The sequence below is a fragment of the Mustela erminea genome, chromosome 5 (genome assembly GCF_009829155.1).
Source record: "Mustela erminea isolate mMusErm1 chromosome 5, mMusErm1.Pri, whole genome shotgun sequence".
Taxonomy (NCBI): domain Eukaryota; kingdom Metazoa; phylum Chordata; class Mammalia; order Carnivora; family Mustelidae; genus Mustela; species Mustela erminea.
In genome coordinates this window covers 28,943,557-28,964,758 of record NC_045618.1, presented here as the reverse complement: position 1 = coordinate 28,964,758, position 21,202 = coordinate 28,943,557, and the positions used below count along the sequence as shown (strand labels likewise).

At 40.4% G+C, this 21,202-nt stretch overlaps 1 protein-coding gene and 1 pseudogene across 3 annotated transcripts in view; both read left to right on the top strand.

The window, feature by feature from the left end:
- The window catches only part of SCAPER (S-phase cyclin A associated protein in the ER), a 520,882-nt gene that overhangs the window by 472,360 nt on the left and 27,320 nt on the right, over positions 1-21,202 (top strand). For all 3 annotated transcript variants that reach the window (XM_032342354.1, XM_032342353.1, XM_032342352.1), the window contains 2 exons: positions 14,053-14,290; positions 19,313-19,462. In XM_032342354.1, the coding sequence (XP_032198245.1) occupies positions 14,053-14,290; positions 19,313-19,462 (388 nt within the window). The remainder of the gene's footprint in view (positions 1-14,052; positions 14,291-19,312; positions 19,463-21,202) is intronic.
- Positions 5,390-5,488, top strand: LOC116592157 (annotated as a pseudogene).

The window sequence follows — 21,202 nt, the reverse complement described above, 5'->3', positions numbered from 1 at the left end:
TAGAAATGTCCCCTCGGAGAGACATGTTTGGACAGTAGCCCTAACCCACAATTCCAAGATCCAGAACTAGATCCTGTTGTCAGTCACCCAGAGCTGCTTGTACTCTCACCTCCTGGGCTCCTCCCTGACACTTCTTCCTTCTACCTTTAGTTGACCCAGACTATCTTTTTTTTTTTTTAAGACTTTATTTATTTATTTGACAGACAGAGATCACAAGTAGGCAGAGAGGCAGGCAGAGAGAGAGGAAGGGAAGCGGGCTCCCTCCCGAGCAGGGAGAGAGCCCGATGTGAGGCTCGATCCTAGGACCCTGGGATCATGACCTGAGCCTAAGGCAGAGGCTTCATCAGTTAGCCACCCAGGTGCCCCGACCCAGCCTATCTTGAAGCCATCACCTCTGTATCTTCCACTTTCTTGGGCCTCTACTCAGACCTCTGTCAGAGCCCCAGTTTCTTCTTAGTGGCCTCACCCTCTACCTCTTGTTTCCATTGGTGTCCTCCTGGTCTTCCTCTTTCTCCAGCCTCTTCCAGGTTGTCAGTTCTAACTAACAAGAATGTCCATCTCTTATCATCATCTATGACTTCTCTTCCCAGGAAGGTTTCCTTCCCAGAAACTCCTCTTGGAGTTCAACTGAAACTTACCATCAGGCACTTTGGAAATCCTCCCAAATATTAGCTAGCCTCACCCTACTTGATAATCTTATTGTAATTGTCCCTATACTTCTTTCCTTCTCTAACCAAATATGCAGGTATCTTACAATGCTTACACATACATCTTTCCCTCCTTCAGTTTTCTCTTCCTCTTACATCTCCACTAAATCATCCGCATTCCCTTCAGTGGGGCTCCAAATTAGATCTGCATCAAACAAGCTATAGTGTGTGTGTGTAGGAGTGTGTAGGAGTGTGTAGGAGAGTATAATTTTCAAAGTAGATTCACAGCTGTTACAGCAACCCAGGAGTGAACAGAATCTTAGACATCGTTGTGTTCCATGCCCAGCTGAGGTTTGAGAACCCTCTGCCACTTAAGTGGATGTGATCTTCTACTTTTTCCAGAATAGGGAAGAATGTAATACCTTACCAATATCCCATTTAACTTTGGGGTGTTCTAATTCTTAGAAAGATTTTCAGAAGTTTATCTACTATCTGTTTTCAGGTAATGTCTTTTCTCTGGGGTCGTAAATAACAATATAATACCTCTTCAGTTTGAAAATAACTTTTATGGCCTTCAGTTCTGAGATACTTCTGAGATATTTCAGCTCCAGATACTTCTACCACACAAGTCACTTTCCTAGGGAACTTTCTGATACATCAGTGTCCTGAATGTGGTATGGCACCCAGTGCTGGAGCCAGTGCTTCCAAGGTAGTGGAAGGTTCCAAGGTTCCCAAACTGAACCTTTCTTGTTATGTACATTGTGCTCCTATTAATTCAGTCAGAAATGGAATAATATTCATTGGTAAAAAAGCAATACTCTTTCCTCATTTGAACTGTTAGGCAGCTAATTTGCTAAGCCTTTACCCCCAGTTACCCCTGAGAGCTGTATTCCAATCCCCTGTCACCATACCATCTTCCCATCGCAGACATATGCAGTTATTTTTTATAAAAATCTAAAAATAGGATTTAACAGTCATTTTTATATAAATTTCATCCTTTTTTCAGTTATCATTCAGTTATCATTTTCAGTTGTCATTTTTAGTTAAACTTTTTTATTGATTCCTTCCTTCTCCTTGAAACTATCTTCACTTTGCTTCTAGGACACCATACTTTCCTGGTTTTCTTCCTACCCTGTTGGTTTCTATTTTTTAGTTTCCTTTGCAATTTGTTCTTCTCTCCCCAACTTCTAAATGTGTGAGTATCCCAAGGTTCAATACTCAAACCACTATCTGTGCTCACTTACTGGATAGGCTCCTGTCTTTAAGTACCATGTATGTGTTGGTGACCCCCACATATCTCAAGTTCAACCACTCCTCTGACCTTTGGCTTATATATTTATTCAGTCATTCAACAAATGTTTATTGAGTGGCTACTATGTCAGACCACTGTTCTAAGCCCTGGGGACAAAACTGACAAAAATAGCTACCTTTGGAAAACTCATTTTATCCAATTTCTAATTCACTATCTCCATTTAGATGTCTAACAGGCATCTTGAGTTTAACAGTTTAAGACTGAACTCCTGGTTTTCCACTCCAGTCATGCTCTATCCACTGTCTTCCCCATTTCTATAAATGGCAGCCACATTTTTCTAGTTACTCAGGCTAAAATCCAGTGAGCCATTTTTTACTCCTCTTTCCTCACACCTACATCCTGTCTATCAAGAAATCCTGTTGACTTTCCCATCTGAAGATTCTCAGAATCCAGCCACTTCCCACCACAGTCATAGCTACCAACCTGGTTCATCCACCATGATCTCTCACTTGGATAATCCAAACAGCCTCCCTGCCTCTGCCTTGGCTCTTCTAAAAGCTCTTCAACCAATTAGCTATGTGATTTTTTTTACATTTTTATTTTTTTATTAACATATAATGTATTATTTGCATCAGGGGTACAGGTCTGTAAATTATCAGTCTTACACAATTCACAGCACCCACCATAGCACATACTCTACCCAGTGTTCATCACCCAACCACCATCCCTCTCCCCACCAGCAACCCCTAGTTTGTTTCTTGAGATTAAGAGTCTCTTACGGTTTGTCTCCCTCTCTGATTTCATCTTGTTTCATTTTCCCCTCCTCCCCCTATGATCCTCTGTCTTGTTTCTCAAATTCCTCATATCGGAGAGATCATATGATAATTGTCTTTCTCTGACTGACTTACTTCACTTAGTATAATACCTTCTAGTTCCATACACGTCGTCGCAAATGGGAAGATTTTGGTTTTTTTGATGGCTGCTAATATTCATTCATATATGTATATCTATACACACACACCACATCTTCCTTTTTTAATATTTTATTTATTTATTTGACAGAGATCACAAGTAGGCAGAAAGGCAGGCAGAGAGAGAGGGGAAGCAGGCTCCGTGCTGAGCAGAGAGCCCGATGTGGGGCTCGATCCCAGGACCCTGGGACCATGACCTGAGCCGAAGGCAAAGGCTTTAACCCACTGAGACACCCAGGCACCCCACCACATCTTCTTTATCCATTCATCTGTTGATGGACATCTAGGTTCTTTCCATAGTTTGACCATTTTGGACATTGCTGCTATAAACATTCGGGTGCACATGCCCCTTTGGATATAGTGATTTTTAAAAAATATTTTATTTGTTTATTTGACAGAGAGCTAGAGAGAGAGCACAAGTAAGCAGAGCAGCAGGGAGAGGGGGAGAGAGAGAAGCAGGCTCTCTGCCGAGCAGGGAGCCCGATGCGGGGCTCGATCCCAGGACTCTGGAATCATGACCCGAGCCGAAGGCAGCCGCCCAACCAACTGAGCCACCCGGGCACCCCTATAGTGATTATTTTTAAACTTAAGTCAGATACATCACTCCTCTGAACCTTACAATGACTTTCCTTCTCATTTAGTGAAATCCTTTTATTTCTCTACAGTGGCCTATAAGACCCTACCTGATCTTCCTGGCCTCTCTGATCTTGTCTCCTAATTCTTCTATTCCCTCAGTCTGCTATAGCCACACTGGCCTTGCTATTTCATATATATATATATATATACACATATATATATGTGTATATATATATATATATGATTTTATTTATTTATCTGACAGACAGAGATCACAAGTAGGCAGAGAGAATGGGGGAAGCAAGCTCCCTGCTGAGCAGAGAGCCCAATGCAGGGCTCCATCCCAGGACCCTTAGATCCTGACCTGAGCTGAAGGCAGAGGCTTTAACCCACTGAGCCACCCAGGCGCCCCTGGCCTTGCTATTTCTTGAACATGTCCTGCATTTTCCTGACTCCCAAGACCTGAGACCTGCTGCTTTTCTGTAAAAAACACTCTGGTCTCACAACCTCATGGCTTCCTTCCTCACTTTCTATAGAACTCTTCTTACTTAACACTTTAGAAAGAGCTTCCCCTGGGATGCCTGGGTGGTTCAGTTGTTAAGTGTCTGCCTTCAGCTCAGGTCATGATCCTGGGGTCCTGGGATCCAACTCTGCATCAGGCTCCCTGCTCAGAAGGGAGCCTGCTTCTCCCTCTCCCACCCCCACTGCTTGTGTTCCCTCTCTCACTGTCTCTCTGTCAAATAAATAAAATATTTAAAGGAGGGAAGGAGGGAGGAAGGAGCTTTCCCAACTATCCTGTATAAAATAGTATTATACATTCACCTACATCTTCATATCTGGCCATGTCCCCTGCTTCACTGTAGCACTTTGTATACCTGCCATACTATTTCATATATAGTTTGTTTGTTCCTAATATCTTCCTGCACTAAAATATAAGCTTTATCAGGAAAAGGGCATAGATTTTACTGCTGATCCCTAGTGCATTGAGTAGTCCTTGTCACAAAGTAGGTCCTCCATAAATAGTTGTTGAATAAATGCATGGATTGTGAATAACGAGTCCCATTGTGATAAGCAGAATGATGCCTCTCCTGAACACTACCCAGAAAAAACAAAATACACATTCTTCTCAAGTGCACATGGGACATGTTCCAGGATAGACCAGCTGTTAGGCCAAAGATGAAGTCTCAGGAGATTTAAAAAGATAGATACCATTCAAAGTATCTTCTCCAACTATAACAGGATGAAGTTAAAAATTAATTATAGAAGTAAAACTAAAAAATTCACAAATTTGTGGAAATTAAACAACACACTCTTAAACAACAGATGGATTGAGGGAAAAAATCACAAGGGAAATTTGAAAATTCTTAACAATGAATGAAAATGAAAACAATATAATATGTCAAAACTTAGAAGACACAATAAAAGCACTGCTGAGGGAGGAAGTGTATAACTATAAACATTTACATTAAAAAAGAAATATTTCAAATCCACAACCTAACTATACAGAGGCAGCTCTGTGGCTCAGTCAGTTAAGTGTCTGCCTTCAGCTCAGGTCATGATCTCAGGGTCCTGGGATCAAGCCCCGAATCAGGCTCCCTGTTGAGCAGGAAGTCTGCCTCTCCTTCTCCCTCTGCCCCACCCTTCCCTCCCACTCATGCTCGCTCAGTCCCTCTCCCTCTCCCTCTCAAATAAATCAAATCTTTAAAAAAAAAAAAAAACTAACTGTACAACTTAAGGAACTAGAAAAAGAAGAGCAAACTAAACTCAAAGCAGAAGGAAGGAGATAATAAAGATTATAGCAGAGATCAATGAAATAGAGAACAAAATAACAAAAAGAAAATCAATCAAACCAAACTTTGAGTTCTTTGAAAGGAGCAAGAGAATTAACAAAACCTTCAACTAGATGAACTAAAAAAGAGAGAGAGAAGAATCAAATTATTAAGCTCAAATGAAAATGGAGTGCTAAAACTGGAACAACACAGAGATTAGTATGGCTCCTGCACAAGGATGACACTCAAATTCTTGAAGTGTTCCATATTTCCTATAGTTATAATATACTTGACATTTACTAAGAGAGTAGATTTTAAGCATTCTACTATATAACTATATGAAGTAATGGATGTGTTAACTTGATTGTGAGAATCATTTCACAGTGTATCCATATATCAAATCATCATGTTGTATACTTTAAATAAGTTATAATTTTGTTTGTCAATTATACCTCAGTAAAGGTGAGGGAAGAAAAGAATGTGGGAACATTACTATCAATTCTACAGAAATAAAAAGGATTATGAGAGAGAGCTATTAACAATGTATGCCAACAAATTGGATAACCTAGATGAAATGGATAAATTTCTAGAAACAAAATACCTACCAAGGCTAAGTCAGAAAGAAATAGAAAATCTGCATAGACCTATAGAACTAGTAAGGAGATTGAATCAGTAATCGAAAATGTTCAAAGGAAAGCCCTAGACTTGATAGCTTCAGTTGTGAATTCTACCAAATATTTGAAGAACTAACACCAATCTTTCTCAAGCCTTTCTCAAAAACTGAAGGGAAGGGAACGCTTTGACTCATTCTGTGAAGCCAGCATTACCCTGAAACCAAAGCTAGACAAAGGTGCGACACAGAGAGAAAATTACACACTGATAACCCTTATGAACATTGATGTAAAAATGTTCAACAAAACTACCAAGCCAAATCTAGCAGGCGTGGTAAAAGGATTATGTACATCATGACCAAGTGGGATTTATTCCTGCAATGCAAAGACGGTTCAGTAAATGAACATCAGTCATTGCAATTAGACCACGTTAACAGAATGATGGAAACAAAAATGCGTGATCATCTCAATTGATACAGAAAAAGCATTGGACAAATTCAACACCCTTTCATTATAAAACACTTGGGGTGCCTGGATGACTCAGTTGTTTAAGCATGTGACTCTTGCTTTCCGCTCAGGTCATGATCTCAGGACTGTTAAAGTCAAGTCCCACATCAGGCTCCTTGCTCAGAGTGGAGTCTGCTATCAGAGTGGATTTGCTATCTCACTATCCCTCGCCCTTTGTCTCTCCCCTGATCATACATGTGCACACGTTCGCTCTCTCCCTCACTAATAAATAAAATCTTTTTTTTTTAATTTTTTAAAACCCTCAAAAAAACTAGGAACAGAAAGAAAGTACCTCCACATAATAAAAACCATATATGCAAATCCCACAGGGAACATCATAATCATGGTGAAAGACTAGATTTTCCTTTAAGATCAGGAACAAGGCAAGGATGCCCACTTCTGCCATTTCAACTCGACATAGTACTGGGATTTCTGTCCCAGTTTTTGCCATTAGGCAAAAAAAAAAAAAAAAAAAAAAAGGCATCCAAATCAGAAGTGTAGTGTTATTAGAATGATCTCTGTTTGCAAATGATATGCTCTTAGATGTAGAAAACCCTTAAGATTTCACACCAAAAAAAAAAAAAAAGAAAGAAAGAAAGAAAGGAAAAACCTGTTAAAAATAGTAAATGAATTTGGCAAGGTAGCAGAATACAAAGTCTAGTAACAAAAAGCGATTGCATTTTTATACATTAACAATGACAAAGAAAAAGTATTTTTCTCATGAAAAATTTTTAAATTTATGCATTAAAAGATGGTATCAACACAGTATAAAGGCAACCTGGAGAATGGGATAAAATATTTGCAAATTATATATCTGACAAGGAATTAATATACGGAAACCATGGAAAACTCCTAAAACTCCACAACAACAACAACAACAAAAACACTTTAAAAAATGGGCAAGGGCTCCTGGGTGGTGTGAGGTCATCATCCCAGAGTGCCAAGATTGAGTCCTGCATTGGGCTCCCAACTCAGCAGGGAGTCTGCTTCTCCCTCTGACCCTCTCCCTTCTCATCCTGTCTCTCACTCTCTCTCTTTCTCTCAAATAAATAAATAACACCTTTTTTTTAAAAATGAGCAAAAAAACTTAAATAGGCATTTCTCCAAAGAAGATATACAAATGCCCAATGAGCACATGAAAAGAAGTTTAACATTACTGATAATAAAATACAAATCAAAACTATAGTGAGATACCTCTTCATACCCATTAGGATGGCTACTATCAAAAAAAAAAAAAAAAAAAAAGGGGCACCTGGGTGGCTCAGTGGGTTAAAGCCTCTGCCTTCAGCTCAGGTCATGATCTTAGGGTCTTGGGATTGAGCCCCACATCGGGCTCTCTGCTCAGCAGGGAATCTGCTTCCTCCTCTCTCTCTCTGCCTGCCTCTCTGCCTACTTGTCATCTCTGTCTGTCAAATAAATAAATAAAATCTTAAAAAAAAAAAGACAATAGCAAGTGTTAGTGAGGATGCAGAGAAATTTGAACCCTTGTGCATTATTGCTGTGAGTGTAAATGATATAGCTGCTGTGGAAAATTTGGCAGTTCCTCAGAAAATTAAAAATAGAATTACCATGTGATCAAGCAATTCCACTTCTGGGCATGTATCTGAAAGAATTGGGAAAAGAGGATTTTAAAAACCTATTTGTATGCCTGTGTTCACAGAAGCATTTTTTGCAATAGCTAAAACACGAAAGCAATCCAGGTGCTCATCAGTGGATGAATGGATAAAAAAAAGTGGTGTATACATTCAATGGAATATTACTTAGCCTTAAAAAGTAGGGAAATTCTGGCACATTCTATAATATAGATGAACCTCGGGGACATTATGCTAAGTGAAATAAACCAGTCACAAAGAAACTAAATATTCTGTGATGATTTCACTTATATGAAGTACTTAGAGTAGTCAAAGTCATAGAGACAGGAAGTAGAATGGTGGTTGTAGGGGGAAGTGGAGGTGGGGAATTATTGTTTACTAGGTATAGATGAAAGAGTTATGGGGATTGTTGGTAGTGAAGGTTAAACATCATAATGGATGTATTTAATATCAATGAACTATACACCTAAAATAAGATGGTAAATTTTATGTTATATGTATCTTAACATTAAAAAAGGGGGGAGAATAATGCCCTGCCAGAGATATCTATATCCTAATCCTCCAAAACTGTAAATGTGTTATTTCACATAACCAAAGAGATTTGCAGAAATTAAGTTAAGATCTTGGGATGGGAAGAGTATCCTGGTTTATCCAGGTGGGCCCAATGTAGTTACAAAGACCCTTGTAAGTGAAAGAGGGAACTGGAAAAGTGTTAGAGAGACTTGAAGGTGCTTTGTTGCTTACACTTTGAAGATGGAGGAAGGGGCCACAAGCCAAGGAATCCATTTGCACTCTAGAAGTTGTGAAAGGCAAGGAAGCGAATTCTCCCGTGGAGCGTCTGGAAGGAACACTGCTCTAACAACACCTGATTTTTAGCCCAGTGAGATTTATTTTGGATTCTGACCTCCCAAACTGTACGAGAATAAATTTGTATTGTTTTGAGCTACAAGCTTGTGATAGTGTGTTCCATCAGCAGTAGGAACTGATACACATGCCTGCGCCTCGTGTAACCTCCCTGGGACAGGAACCAGATCTTCTTTGGCTGCACATGTTACAGTTGGTCACTGTTCTGGGGGCACAGGCACTTTGGCTTTTCAAACTGAGAGTATCTGACAGATCATCATGCCCCTTGTGCTTATCACAAATCCTGATGAATGATATCACTGGATGTAGATCAGCTTTCCCAGAATATCCCTGTACTTAAAAGCCCACACTGGACTACCTCTAAAAAAATAATTCACTTTTGAACAGTGAAGTTTACATCCATCAGTGGGAGAGACAGTGACTTAATCCCATCCATTCCCAACACTATCCAGATGACTGAGTGGAATCTCAAGGTTCAGGGACTAAAATGGGAAGTTCTCACAAGATCCCTCAGAATTCCAGAACTGAAGAAATGAACAAAGCCAAAATCCAAGAAGATAGTAGAACCGTCTAGAAGATCACAGTTGGTGTTACCAAGCCAGAAAAATGGGGACCAGGCAGAAGAGAGCAAACAAGCCAGGAACAAACAACCCCTTTACGGGGTTGTAATATCCCAGCCTGTTGTACTTGCTTTTGGGGGCCAACTAAATGTGAAGCTTTTTATCTTGATAAAGTCCCAAAAGTTTATTTTCACTCTTGTTTCCCTTGTCTTTGGAGATGTGTCTTGAAAGAAGTTGTTGTGGCCGACAACAAAGAGGTTACTGCCTATGTTCTCCTCTAGGATTCTGATGGATTCCTGCCTCACATTGAGGTCTTTCATCATTTTGAGTTTATCTTTGTGTATGGTGTAAGAGAATGGTTGAGTTTCATTCTTCTGTATATAGCTGTCCAATTTTCTAAGTACCATTTATTGAGGAAACTGCCTTTTTTCTATTGAGTATTTTTTCCTGCTTGTCTAAGATTAGTTGACCATAGAGTTGAGGGTCCATATCTGGCCTGTCTATTCTGTTCCATTGATCTATGTATTTGGTTTTGTGCCAGTACCATGCTGTCTTGCTGATCACAGCTTTGCAATAAAGCTTGAAATCAGGCAACGTGATGCCCCCCAGCTTTGGTTTTCTTTTTCAACATTTCCTTAGTGATTCTGGGTCTTTTCTCATTCCATACAAATTTTAGAACTTTTGGGACTTCATCAATATAAAAAGCTTCTGCACAGAAAAGGAAACAGCCAACCAAAAAAAGAGGTAACCCACTGAATGGAAGAATTTATTTGTAAATGACACTACAGATAAAAGACTGGACAAAGAACTTCTCAAACCCAACACCCCAAAAACAAATAATCAAGTCAAAATATGGATAGAAGACATGAACAGACATTTCTCTAAAGAAGACATATAAATGGCTAACAGACATGTGGAAAAATGTTCAACATCATTAGCCATCAGGAAATTTAAAATCAAAACCACATTGAGATTCCACCTTACACCAGTTAGAATAGCAAAAATTGACAAGGCAAGAAATAACAACTGTTGGCAAGGGTGTGGAGAAAGGGGAACCCTCTTACACAGTTGGTGGGAATGCAAGCTGGTACAGCCACTCTGGAAAACAGTATGGAGGTTCCTCAGGATGCTAAGAATAGAGCTACCCTATGTCCCAGCAGTTGCATTACTGGATATTTACCCCAAAGATACAGATGTAGTGAAAAGAAGGGTCACATGCACCCCATTGTTCACAGAAGCAGTGTCCACAATAGCCAAATGTGGAAGGAGCCGAGATGTCCTTAACAGGTGAATGAATAAAGAAGATATGGTACATATATACAATGAACTGTTACTCAGCCTTCAGAAAGGATGAATACCCACTATTTGCATCAACATGGATGGGACGGGAGGGGATTATGCTAAGTGAAATAAGTCAAGCAGAGAAAGACAGTTATCATATGGTTTCACTCATATGTGGAACATAAGGAATAGCATGGAGGATATTAGAAAAAGAAAGGGAAGAATGAAGAGGGGGAAATCAGCAGGAAGATGAACCATAAGAGACTATGGATAACAAGAAACAAACTGAGGATTTCAGAGGGGAGAAGGGTGGGGAGATGGGTTAGCCTGGTGATAGGTATTAAGGAGGGCACGTATTACATGGAGCACTGGGTATTATACACAAACAGTGAATCATGGAACACTACATTAAAAACTAATGATGTACTGTATGGTGACTAACATAATAAAATTTAAAAATAAAGTAAAATTCATCAAATAAAAAAGAAATACCAAAGGTGAATGGATAGCATTTGATTCATGCCCACACAAATCACTGCGCTTTTTTTTTTTTACATCTATACTGTCCAATAAGGCAAAGTAGGGTTTTCATATGCTGTGCAGGAATATTGATGGTCCAGTTATAGTTTTTCCTAATTGAATCTGGCTTTTAATGAACAGAACTTAATATACCACCAAGATCTCTAGTTCTAGAAAATAAACAAAAACACTTTAAAATTCAGTAAAATTAAGATCTCAGAATGTAGTATATAAAGTTTCAGATCTGATCGTTCATTTCCACATATAAGTTATTGAGTGATCATTTAATTCATTTTTCTGAGTCAACATTTTTATTTCACCAGGAGAATATTGCAAAAATCCCGGTTGTGTTGTTTATAGTTTGTGATTAATGTTTTCCCAAATAATAGGATGGAATGGAGAGAGGAAGAATAAGTAATCTGATGACCTTCACTTTTTTAAAATTTTTATTTATTCTTTTGAAGAAGTAATAGCAGTGAATTCATGTCATTTAAATGTTTGGAAAGATTAAGTATGACAAATTGCTTTAAAATGATAAAGTTATATTTCTGAGTACCTGTATTTGTATATGCCAATAATCAGTTTTTAAAAAACACAGGCAATAAGGGTAAGGTCAGCATTCTGAATCACAGAGCAAAAACCCTGTTGTCACCAATACTGATGTTACTCATGCCCAAATTTCCAAAAGCCTAGTGGAAACTAGGTAAAAATGCCTTCTGACTTGCCTTTGGTTCTAAAAGGCAGTCAGTGTTAAGCAAACACAGATCCCTTTTGGGAGCCTATATAATAAAGTCAGACACATTAATCTCTACTCATGTCTCTAGTCAGAATCTGACCCCAAGCTCTTAGGGTATAATGGAAGAAAGGAAAGAGGGGCGGGCCGACTGACATTAGCTAACAGAGTTTGTGGAAAGGTTCAGATGTTCCTGTAAGCAAATAAATATCATTTCTTGACTTTGTGTTCATATCCTGTCCCATAAAACAAAACGTATCTCTCCGTGATGATACAAGATTACATTATAGTCTCCCTATACTTTAATGGCTTTCAGTTAACCCCGAGATTTGACTTAAGAAAAGGGATGGAAAGAAAAATCACCTCCTGGTTATCCTGGATGTTTTGGTCCTCAGATTTGCCTTTGCCACCGATAAGTGTGTATGATCTAGAGTGTCTCAACTAATCTTCGTGGGTACAGTGAAGGGGAGCAATACAATACCTTCCCTACCACCTGTGAAAAACCGATGAGGTAAATGATGTGAATGTACTTAGTAGATCCTGTTATATGACAATGAGATGACAATGCCTCCTGAGAGAGCTACTTTCTTGAAAAGAGAATGAGGTACCCCTCATATATAATATATATATATATATATATATAATGTATATATCATAATATATATCATAATATATAATGTCATCTCACTTAGTATTAGAAATAGTCCACATTCAAGAAATAAATGTTTCCCATGGTTATGAATAAAACTCTACTTTGATGAAACTAGTAGCGAATTAGAAAACTAGACAAGAGACCAGAAACTTGCCAGCCAGCACTTCGGAATTTTTATTAGTACCATCTCCCAGAGTGTTTCTGGGCAAGTTAATGAGATTAGCATAGATCTTTAATGCCCATCTCACATTCCAGATTCCATCTGAAAGGAACAACAACAAAACAACCTTGGAGGGTGGGCATGGTGGGGGACCTGTATCCATGTTACAAATAGGGAAGAGTATCTGTCATAAAGGAAGACGCTGAACAGGGACTTGTAACTTCTCTTCCTGAGGGGGGGAAGAAACGTATGTCCATGAAAGGAAAGACCGGCCCATGTGGAAAGGCATGGAGAGACCTGAGGATCTGTGTAGAATATGCGGCTGTAGCAGCTGCAAACCTTACATCTTCTCAGATTCAAGCCCAGGGGAGAAAAAATAAGGGCTTCTTTCCAAGCATCTCAGCAAAGGCATCTCCATTGGTTCCTTGAGCTCTAACTGTGACAGGTGCCATCCCTGAGCCATACTGGACTGCCAGAGAAATGAAGTGTGCCTTTTAGTACCTTGGGCCCTGGAGTCAGAGTGAAGCGGAAGGGGGCCCCCTGGAGCACATAGGTTATAAGAGAGAGTGGGGGGGTCATTCCTCAGAGAGAAATCTGGGTGCAGTGTCTAGGGGGAAAAAGTGTGGACAAATGCTTGGCCCCCACATTTACTAAAACCACAGGCTCTTGATCACTAGCTGCTTTGTGTAGACCCAAGTTCAGGAGTGAGATGGATTTAGTAAACCCTTGCTGGCTCTCCTGTTGACTTGAGGAACTCACTTGCCACAGCCTTTGCTTCTTGTTCACCCATAGCCCTGCCTGCCACAGCTACTAAGCTGGCTTCATGTTGATTTGTGTAAGGCTAATCCAGCACTTGCTTGTTCTTGGGAGTTCAGCCCCTACAGCCCGTCCTGCCAGTATTCCTCCATGATGGAACTCTGCTTTTAAAAGCAGGTGAAGTGTCTCCCTACCACAGGATACCAACATGCTACTGAGTTTTTGAGGCCTCACACTTTCCTGGTAGCTGCCTCCCCTGAGAAGATTGTGTATCCAGAAAGGAGACTATGCTATTTCGGAGTTCCAGTAGCCCTCCTGGACTCTGTCCAGTTTGCCCAGACCTAGAAGCTAAAACAAAGCAAGCCCACCTAGGTTACAAAGCACAGGGGGGTTCTCCCCAAGGAGAACGGGGCTAGCCGCCCACCCTCCCGGGCAGGGAAAAGCTGCAGGCTGTGTCTATTCCCTGAAGTTTCTGGTTACCTTACTCCATGACTCAGATGGTTTGCTTTTAACGTTCTGCTTGTCTTATTCCATTTGACCTATAAAAATGCTCACATCCTTAGGTAGATTTCTTCTAAAGAGTTGAATGTTTTTTTTGTCAGGTCATACAGCATATTTGACAATAATCGCCAGGATCCCACAGGACTGACCGCTGCTCTTCAGGCTACGGACCTCGCCGGAGTTCTGCACACGCTCTACTGTGTCCTCTTCCACGGCACCATCTCGGACCCTAGTACTGCCAGCCCCAAGGAGAGTTACGCTCAGAATACAGTCCAAGTGGCCATTCAGAGTTTACAGTTCTTCAACAGTTTTGCAGCTCTTGATCTGCCTGCTTTCCAGGTACCAAGCATTGGTCAGTGTTGATGTTAACCAACCAAGAGCTCAGATTTTATTGTAGGTAATGGTGTGAGGTTCTTCTGCATTTGGGACAGAACGAATAAACCACAGTAAAGGAAATCACAATACATACTATTTATGAAGCTACTGTCTTCTGCGAACCATGTTAGGTGCTCTACATATGTGTTCTCATTTATTCTCATGATGGTCCTGCAAAATATTATACCCATTCTACAGAGGAAAATGCTGACAGTTAAATAATTTGCCCAAGGTTACATGTGGCTTTGCCAGGACTGGTACCTGTGGTTTTCTGACCCCAAAATCTGTGCCACTCTGCTACTAACAAATCTTGTCTTGATTTCTTTATGGAAAGGCATTATTATCCCATCAAATTTAAATATTAAGGAAAGTCATGGTTTCTTACATAAACAGAACCAAAATTGTTTTGATTGATAGGACTTTCTGTGGATGATTTAACTGACTTGTGTCCAGTATAAAGTGCATGTGTAGTTATATGTGCACACCCCTATAAATTCAGTTTTTATAGCTGAAGAAAGAAAAATTGCTTTATGCTGTAACACCAGACTGTCAGCTGAGAAATAGATTTTTTTTCATGTAGGAAATTTAATTTTCAAAAACACTGAACCTTTGGAACAGAGCAAGCCCCAAGGAGTAGACTTCTCTTTCGGTTTATTAACTGTCAAGCGATTTCATTAAAAAAGGAACAAACTTGGCAGATGATGAACCCATAATTTAGATGAATTGCTTTGCTCAGAGGGAAAAAGGTTATAGAGATACAAATGTATGAAAATGGTGGACTTTGGCCGTTCCCAATTAGAAGAAACATTTGTTTTGTAGCCAATGACAAATGTGGAATTCTTGTCTTCCTGTCATTCCATTCACAACAGGAAATTAGTAAGTTGTATCATTGGATTCGATATCTTTCCACTTTGAAGAGTTAGTTTATCCATCCCAAGAACAGAAATCTCTTTAGGGTTAATGCATTTCAGTTTCCAAAGGGCTTGAACTGGTCTGAGGTAATAACTACTTAATCTATATAAAGTTCTGAGAGTTTATAGGCACACCTCACGTTGTCTGCTCCAGAAAATGCCAGTGGTTCATGCCTCTGGGTTGAACATAACATCTGGGTTTTGTGAAGAACCAAACCCATTTGTTCAGTGTCGAAACAGCTTGGAAATCAGGAGATACTAAGTTTTTGTCCTGAGAACACGGAGACTAGCAGTCACCCATCAGCTAGTCCAAGTAAAGTGATTTCCTTTGTCACCAGGGATCATGAAAACAAATTATCTGAAAACTGTCTCTTAGCTTCTAGTGGCAGAGGTCTTCTGACCAGGATTCGAACTGCTGCAGGGTGCTCCACGTGATAAGCAAAAGCACCTGTGTTAAGTCAGCCGTTTCATCAGTCACTCTTGAGTGTCAGGGAGCCCAGATCCATGCACCCCCACACCATTCCTGTGAGCTTGCAACCTGTTCAGTCTCACTCAAAAGGAACACCACTGAACCCCAACCAGCCCTGCTCCCGTAGTGGCCCTTAAGTGCAATGACAAATAATATTAGAAAAATCTGAAGCTTATTTTTGGAGCCCTTCATGGCAAATGAACATAAAAACCAAGACTTCTCTCTACCTCCTCACCATGTCTAGCCTGAAATGTATTCCCTACTTGAGCTGCTTTTTTCCGAAACAGCAGGGAAAATGCCAGGGTGACTCAAGAGTGTTCAACCCATTCTTAGAATCAAATGCCCTGTTTCCCAAGTGGAATGCCCTTTCTTGGCTGGTTCCTGACAGTTCTCTGGTACATTTATGTCTTTTCCTCTGTCCTTCATGGAGTTCCAAAGTTCTCTTAACTTTATTTTCTATTTTCTTCTTCTTCTTCTTCTTCTTCTTCTTCTTTTTTTTTTTTATCTCTGTTCTAACTCCTGTTTTATCTTATCTTAGTCAGTTTGGCCATAATTATTTCTCATTCTCTCCCCAGACATTATTCCCACTTACCCTTTTCCTCTTGACTAGTGCATGGGCCAGGAAAGCCTACATGAACCTTCCTCTTGGCTGTCATCCTTTCGAAATTCAAGGTCCAGCTCATTTTTTCTTACTCCTCATCAGCACATGTGGGCCCCCAAATGCCCAGAATTTCTAGCATCAGGGCCTCTAATACATCTACCAATGATTACCTTATTGTTCCAGTTACTTTTATACATTTAAAAGAAAAAACCTTAATAGGCAATAACCACTTTATTATGATCATAGTTTCTATGGGCAGAATTCAGATAGGGGTGACTTGTCACTGCTCCATGATGTAAGGCTTTGGCCGAGACCCTCAGACGACAAGTGGGGGAATGGAGGGACAGGTTGACACAGAGAGCTCGGAGCTAAAATTATCCAGAGGCTCCTTCACTCTTCTTTTTGATGCCTGGGATGACTTAAAGACTGGGTTCACCAAGGACTGTTGCTAAAGACTCTACACGGCTTTTCTGTGTGACTTGGGCTTAAAATATCATGGTGTCTGGGTGCTGAGTGAGTGTCCTGAGAGGAAGCTTCCAGAAAACAAATGTTCCAAAAGAAACAGAAACTGCATGGCCTTTTATGGCCTAGCCTTACAAGTCGTATCGCTACATATCAACCATACTCTATGTTCAATCGGTCATAAGCCCTCCAGATTCAATAGGAGAAGGCATAAGCCCCACCTCTCAGGGGGAGGACTGTCAAGGATTTATAGGCATTTTTTGGGACCACTGCACTCTGTTTGGCAAGCTAAAGTAAAACATCCACCAGATATCACCGATGTAGATGGACATCTGATCAAGCATGTAACACTCAGGTAAATACAGTATAAAATAACAGTGTATGCATCACAAAGCAATGGGCGAGTGTGGGAGAAAAGTGCTATTGTGATAAATATGGTCAGAGAAACTCAGGTTCTAGTTCATCAAGACAACTTACATGTCAAAAGTGAGATCTTAGGAACTACATTTAGAAAAGACAGGAAAAGAGATTTTAGGTACACATAGGTCTGACCTCAGGAAAATATGGGAGACAATTTATGAATTGCCTGAGAGGACCACAATCGAAATGAGATAAATTGTCTGACCTGCCAAAGAGTTGAATTAGATGGTATGAGATGTGTTGACCATTTGAGGCCCAGGGCATCACAAGAATACGGAGCTGTAATGGGCATCCTCATCAACCTTTGGATCTGGAGTCACTGATGTGACTTTGGGCCATTACACTACCAAGTTTTATGACCCTAGACAAATCGTTTGAACTCAGTTTCTCATCTGTATAATAAACAGAAAACACCTACCTCACAAGTATGAGGGCTAAATGAGATTAGGTAGAAGCACTGTGCTAGCTAGCACATAGTAGGCCCTCAAGGAATGTGGAGGAAGAATTTGCCCAAATTGCCTTTGCAGACATTGGTTCAGAAAGTTGACTTTTGAGTGCAGCATTCCCAGTGCCCCTCCACACTTCTGCCAAGCCATAAGCCCATGTGCTCGTTTCATGTGAGAACCCATCATGTAGTCGCAGCATAAGGTTATCCATTCAGATATTTTCTTAGCTTGTTCCATTTCATTGTATACTAATAAGGCTGTCAAAATATTTTCCCCCTTCAGCAAAGAGTCTGATTTCACTGTGAATTCATAGGCACAGATGGCCTTGAGATCCTGGATATTGTATATTGCATACACTTTGACAGATTTTACAATCGAAGGTGGTCTCAAGAAACAAATCAATGTACTGACTTGGCAATTAATTCTGGCTAAAAAGGAAATATAGTTTCCTTGAAAAATTGGTTTAATTTTTATATTCAAACTTACATGCCCCTTGACCTGCTCTTATCAGTGAAGGTTAAACAGAGGGTACTGGGTCACAGCATGCTGGACACAACTAATTAAATAAGGGCTGAGCTGAGAAGGTGTCATTACTTGATTTAAAGGAACAAAGCTCTCGTGAAGCCTCTTTGGGGCTTGAAAAACATTTTGTCTCAGGGCAATGAAACTGAGACAGAAGGCACTCTTAAAATTTAGTGGTCATTTTATTTCAGCAATACTCACTAACAGGACTGTGTTTCACCACCGTTAGGCAAAGTGAATTCATTGCAACTTCCAAACTGCAACGTATCTGACCTGGTTCAAGCCCAGCAAGACCTCAAATCAAGAGATGAGTTTAAAACACGGCCTTTTCCCACAGGCCAGCAGGGGTGCTTCATTCCAGTGTCGGCTGCGAGTGTATTCTGTGGGCTTTGCCTCTCCCCTTTGCCCTCCTGTCGCTCTGTCTGTTTGACATGTTTATTAAATAGAAGCTTCAGGCTGCACAGACAGAGTCAGGCTCTCCTCCTGCGTTGCCCACCAACAACAGCCCTCTGCCTGTCTGGAGAAAGGATCCCAGAAGCCTTACAGTTGAGGGGGCTCCGTGGTTTGTTTTTATTGGGGGGAAGTGGGTTGTTGGTTTTTTTACATTCTTTTGGGAACGCTGGGTTTCTAGAGCCTTTTATTTGAATAATAAGCATTCATTATTCGTATTGCTTCCCTATTGGAACATCAGTAAATATTTGGAATTGTGTTTTTATCCCTGTGTTCAAGAAAATGTTTTCTCCTTCAGATTAAAAAAAAAAAAAAAAAGCGTTAGAAGTTAGCTAAATGATAGATTCGCAGGAGAATTTTGGTATTTTGTATTTTTCCAAATTTTCTACAGTGAGAGTATTTGTACCATGAGAAAAAAATTCCATACTGCAGATGGAATAAATAACCATGGTTTAGGCAGATAGAATCTTGATCCACATAGTAAAGCGTATTTCTCCATGTCTCTTCTCAGGTTAAACATTCAATTTATTGTGGTCATTTATTAGAGCGGGAATCCCTGAACTGAACTCTGAAACATAGTGCTCTAGAAATTTCCTATGCTTTTCCAGCACCATAGCAGAAAGTGCACAGGGTCCAGTCTTGCTCTGTGATTTGCAGCCCCTCTCCCCTAGCTGAGGAGTTCTAACCGCTTCTTGTCTTTGTCAGTCTATTGTAGGGGCAGAGGGCTTGTCCCTGGCTTTCCGGCACATCGCCAGCTCCCTGCTGGGCCACTGCAGCCAAGTCTCTTGTGAAAGCCTCCTTCATGAGGTCATCGTCTGTGTGGGCTACTTCACTGTCAACCACCCAGATAACCAGGTAAGAGGCCCTGGACACTTCTTAGACTGCCCCCCCAACACTGAGAGTGTGAGGTATTGGAGTGAGAAAAGGCAGGCTGGCCTGCTGGAACCCGTCTGTCCTGTGTGAGGCCCTTCACCCAGGGTCCAGGGACAGGTCTCTGACTTATTCTATCCAAAGAGATGTGGTCAGCACTAGATTAGCACCAAGGCCTCCTCTTAGAGCTGTAAAAATAAAATATTTTTAATACAACCTTCACTCCACAGAAGCATCAAACCCTTACCACACAGGTTCTGATGTTCTATCCATGTCTTTGTTTTGTTTTGAGGAGGTCGGTTGCACCTTTCCACTTGGATCACTTTGCAGATAGCATTAGAGTCAGGGGCTTTCTGAAGCCGCTTTTGGTGCTTGGCTTTTGCCTAGGTGCTTAGAGGCTACTAGGTGGTGTTGGAGGGGGGCCTGAGAAAACAGGACTTGGGCTTCTCTCCCTTGAGTCACCCAGAGTAGTTTTGCTTTTAACTGTTGGGATAATGTAGTTTTCAGGCAAGCGTTCATTAGTAAATAGGGTTCTGCTGCTTTAAGAAGTTGGGAAGACTATGTTACTGATTTTGTAAAAATAATAATAATGATGATGATGATGATGATGATGATGATGATGAGCACTTTATTTCTCTTTATTTTAAAAACCAGAGTAATGGCATAACTAACGTATCAAATAGTAGTTCCTGACAGCATCATTTATCTAAAGCCTACTGCAACCTTAACAGTATGGATTATAGCTGAGAAAAAAGCCTCTGGACAACTCTTAACTCTCACTCCAAACTTAATAAGTTTTATCTTAGGCAGATCTCTAACAAGCATGCTCATTAGGTCTTTTTAGCCTACAGCAAACTAGACTAGGGCAGGACTGTATTGACATATAGATGACATATAACACTATGTTCATTTTAGTGTGCAAACTGGTAATTTAATATATGCATATCATACAAAATTACTACCCTAGTAAGTTTAGTTAACATCCATTACTTCACAGAGTTACAGACTTTTTTCTTGTGGCGGGAACTTTTAATATCTCCTATCTTAGCAACTTTCAGATGTATGATACAGTACTAGTCCCCATGTTATACATTACAATCCCCAGAACTTATCTATCCTATAACTGGAAGTTTGTGCCTTCTGACCACCTTCACCTGTTTCACAAACCACCACCCCTGTATGAATATTTTACTTAGCCGAGATCATACTGTGCAAACCCTTATGTGCTGGTTTATACATGTGACATTATAGGTCTTCCTCTCCTTGCACTGGGGTTATGTCCCAATAAACCCATCATACGTTGAAAATACCTTAAGTGGAAAGTACACTTCATACACCTCACCTAGCTTCAGCATGCTCAGAACACTAACAGTTGGGTAAAATCATCTCCCACAAAGCCTATTTTATAGTAATGTGTTGAATATCTCATCTAGCTCATTGAATACTGTAGTGAAAGTGAAAAACAGAAGCACGTCTGAGTACAGAATGGTTGTTCAGTCTGTCAGTTGTTTGCCGTCATGATCACGTGGATGACGAGGCCGAGGAGGGGGGCTGCTGGCTGGGAGCTGCCAACACTGCACATCTCCAGAAAGTGTCCTATCACTAGCCTGGGGAAAGATCAAAATTCAAAGTACAGTTTCTACGGAATGTGTATGCTTTCATAAAGTTGAAAAATCAAAAGTTGAATCATCATAAGTCAGGCGGCATTTGTATATCAAAATCATA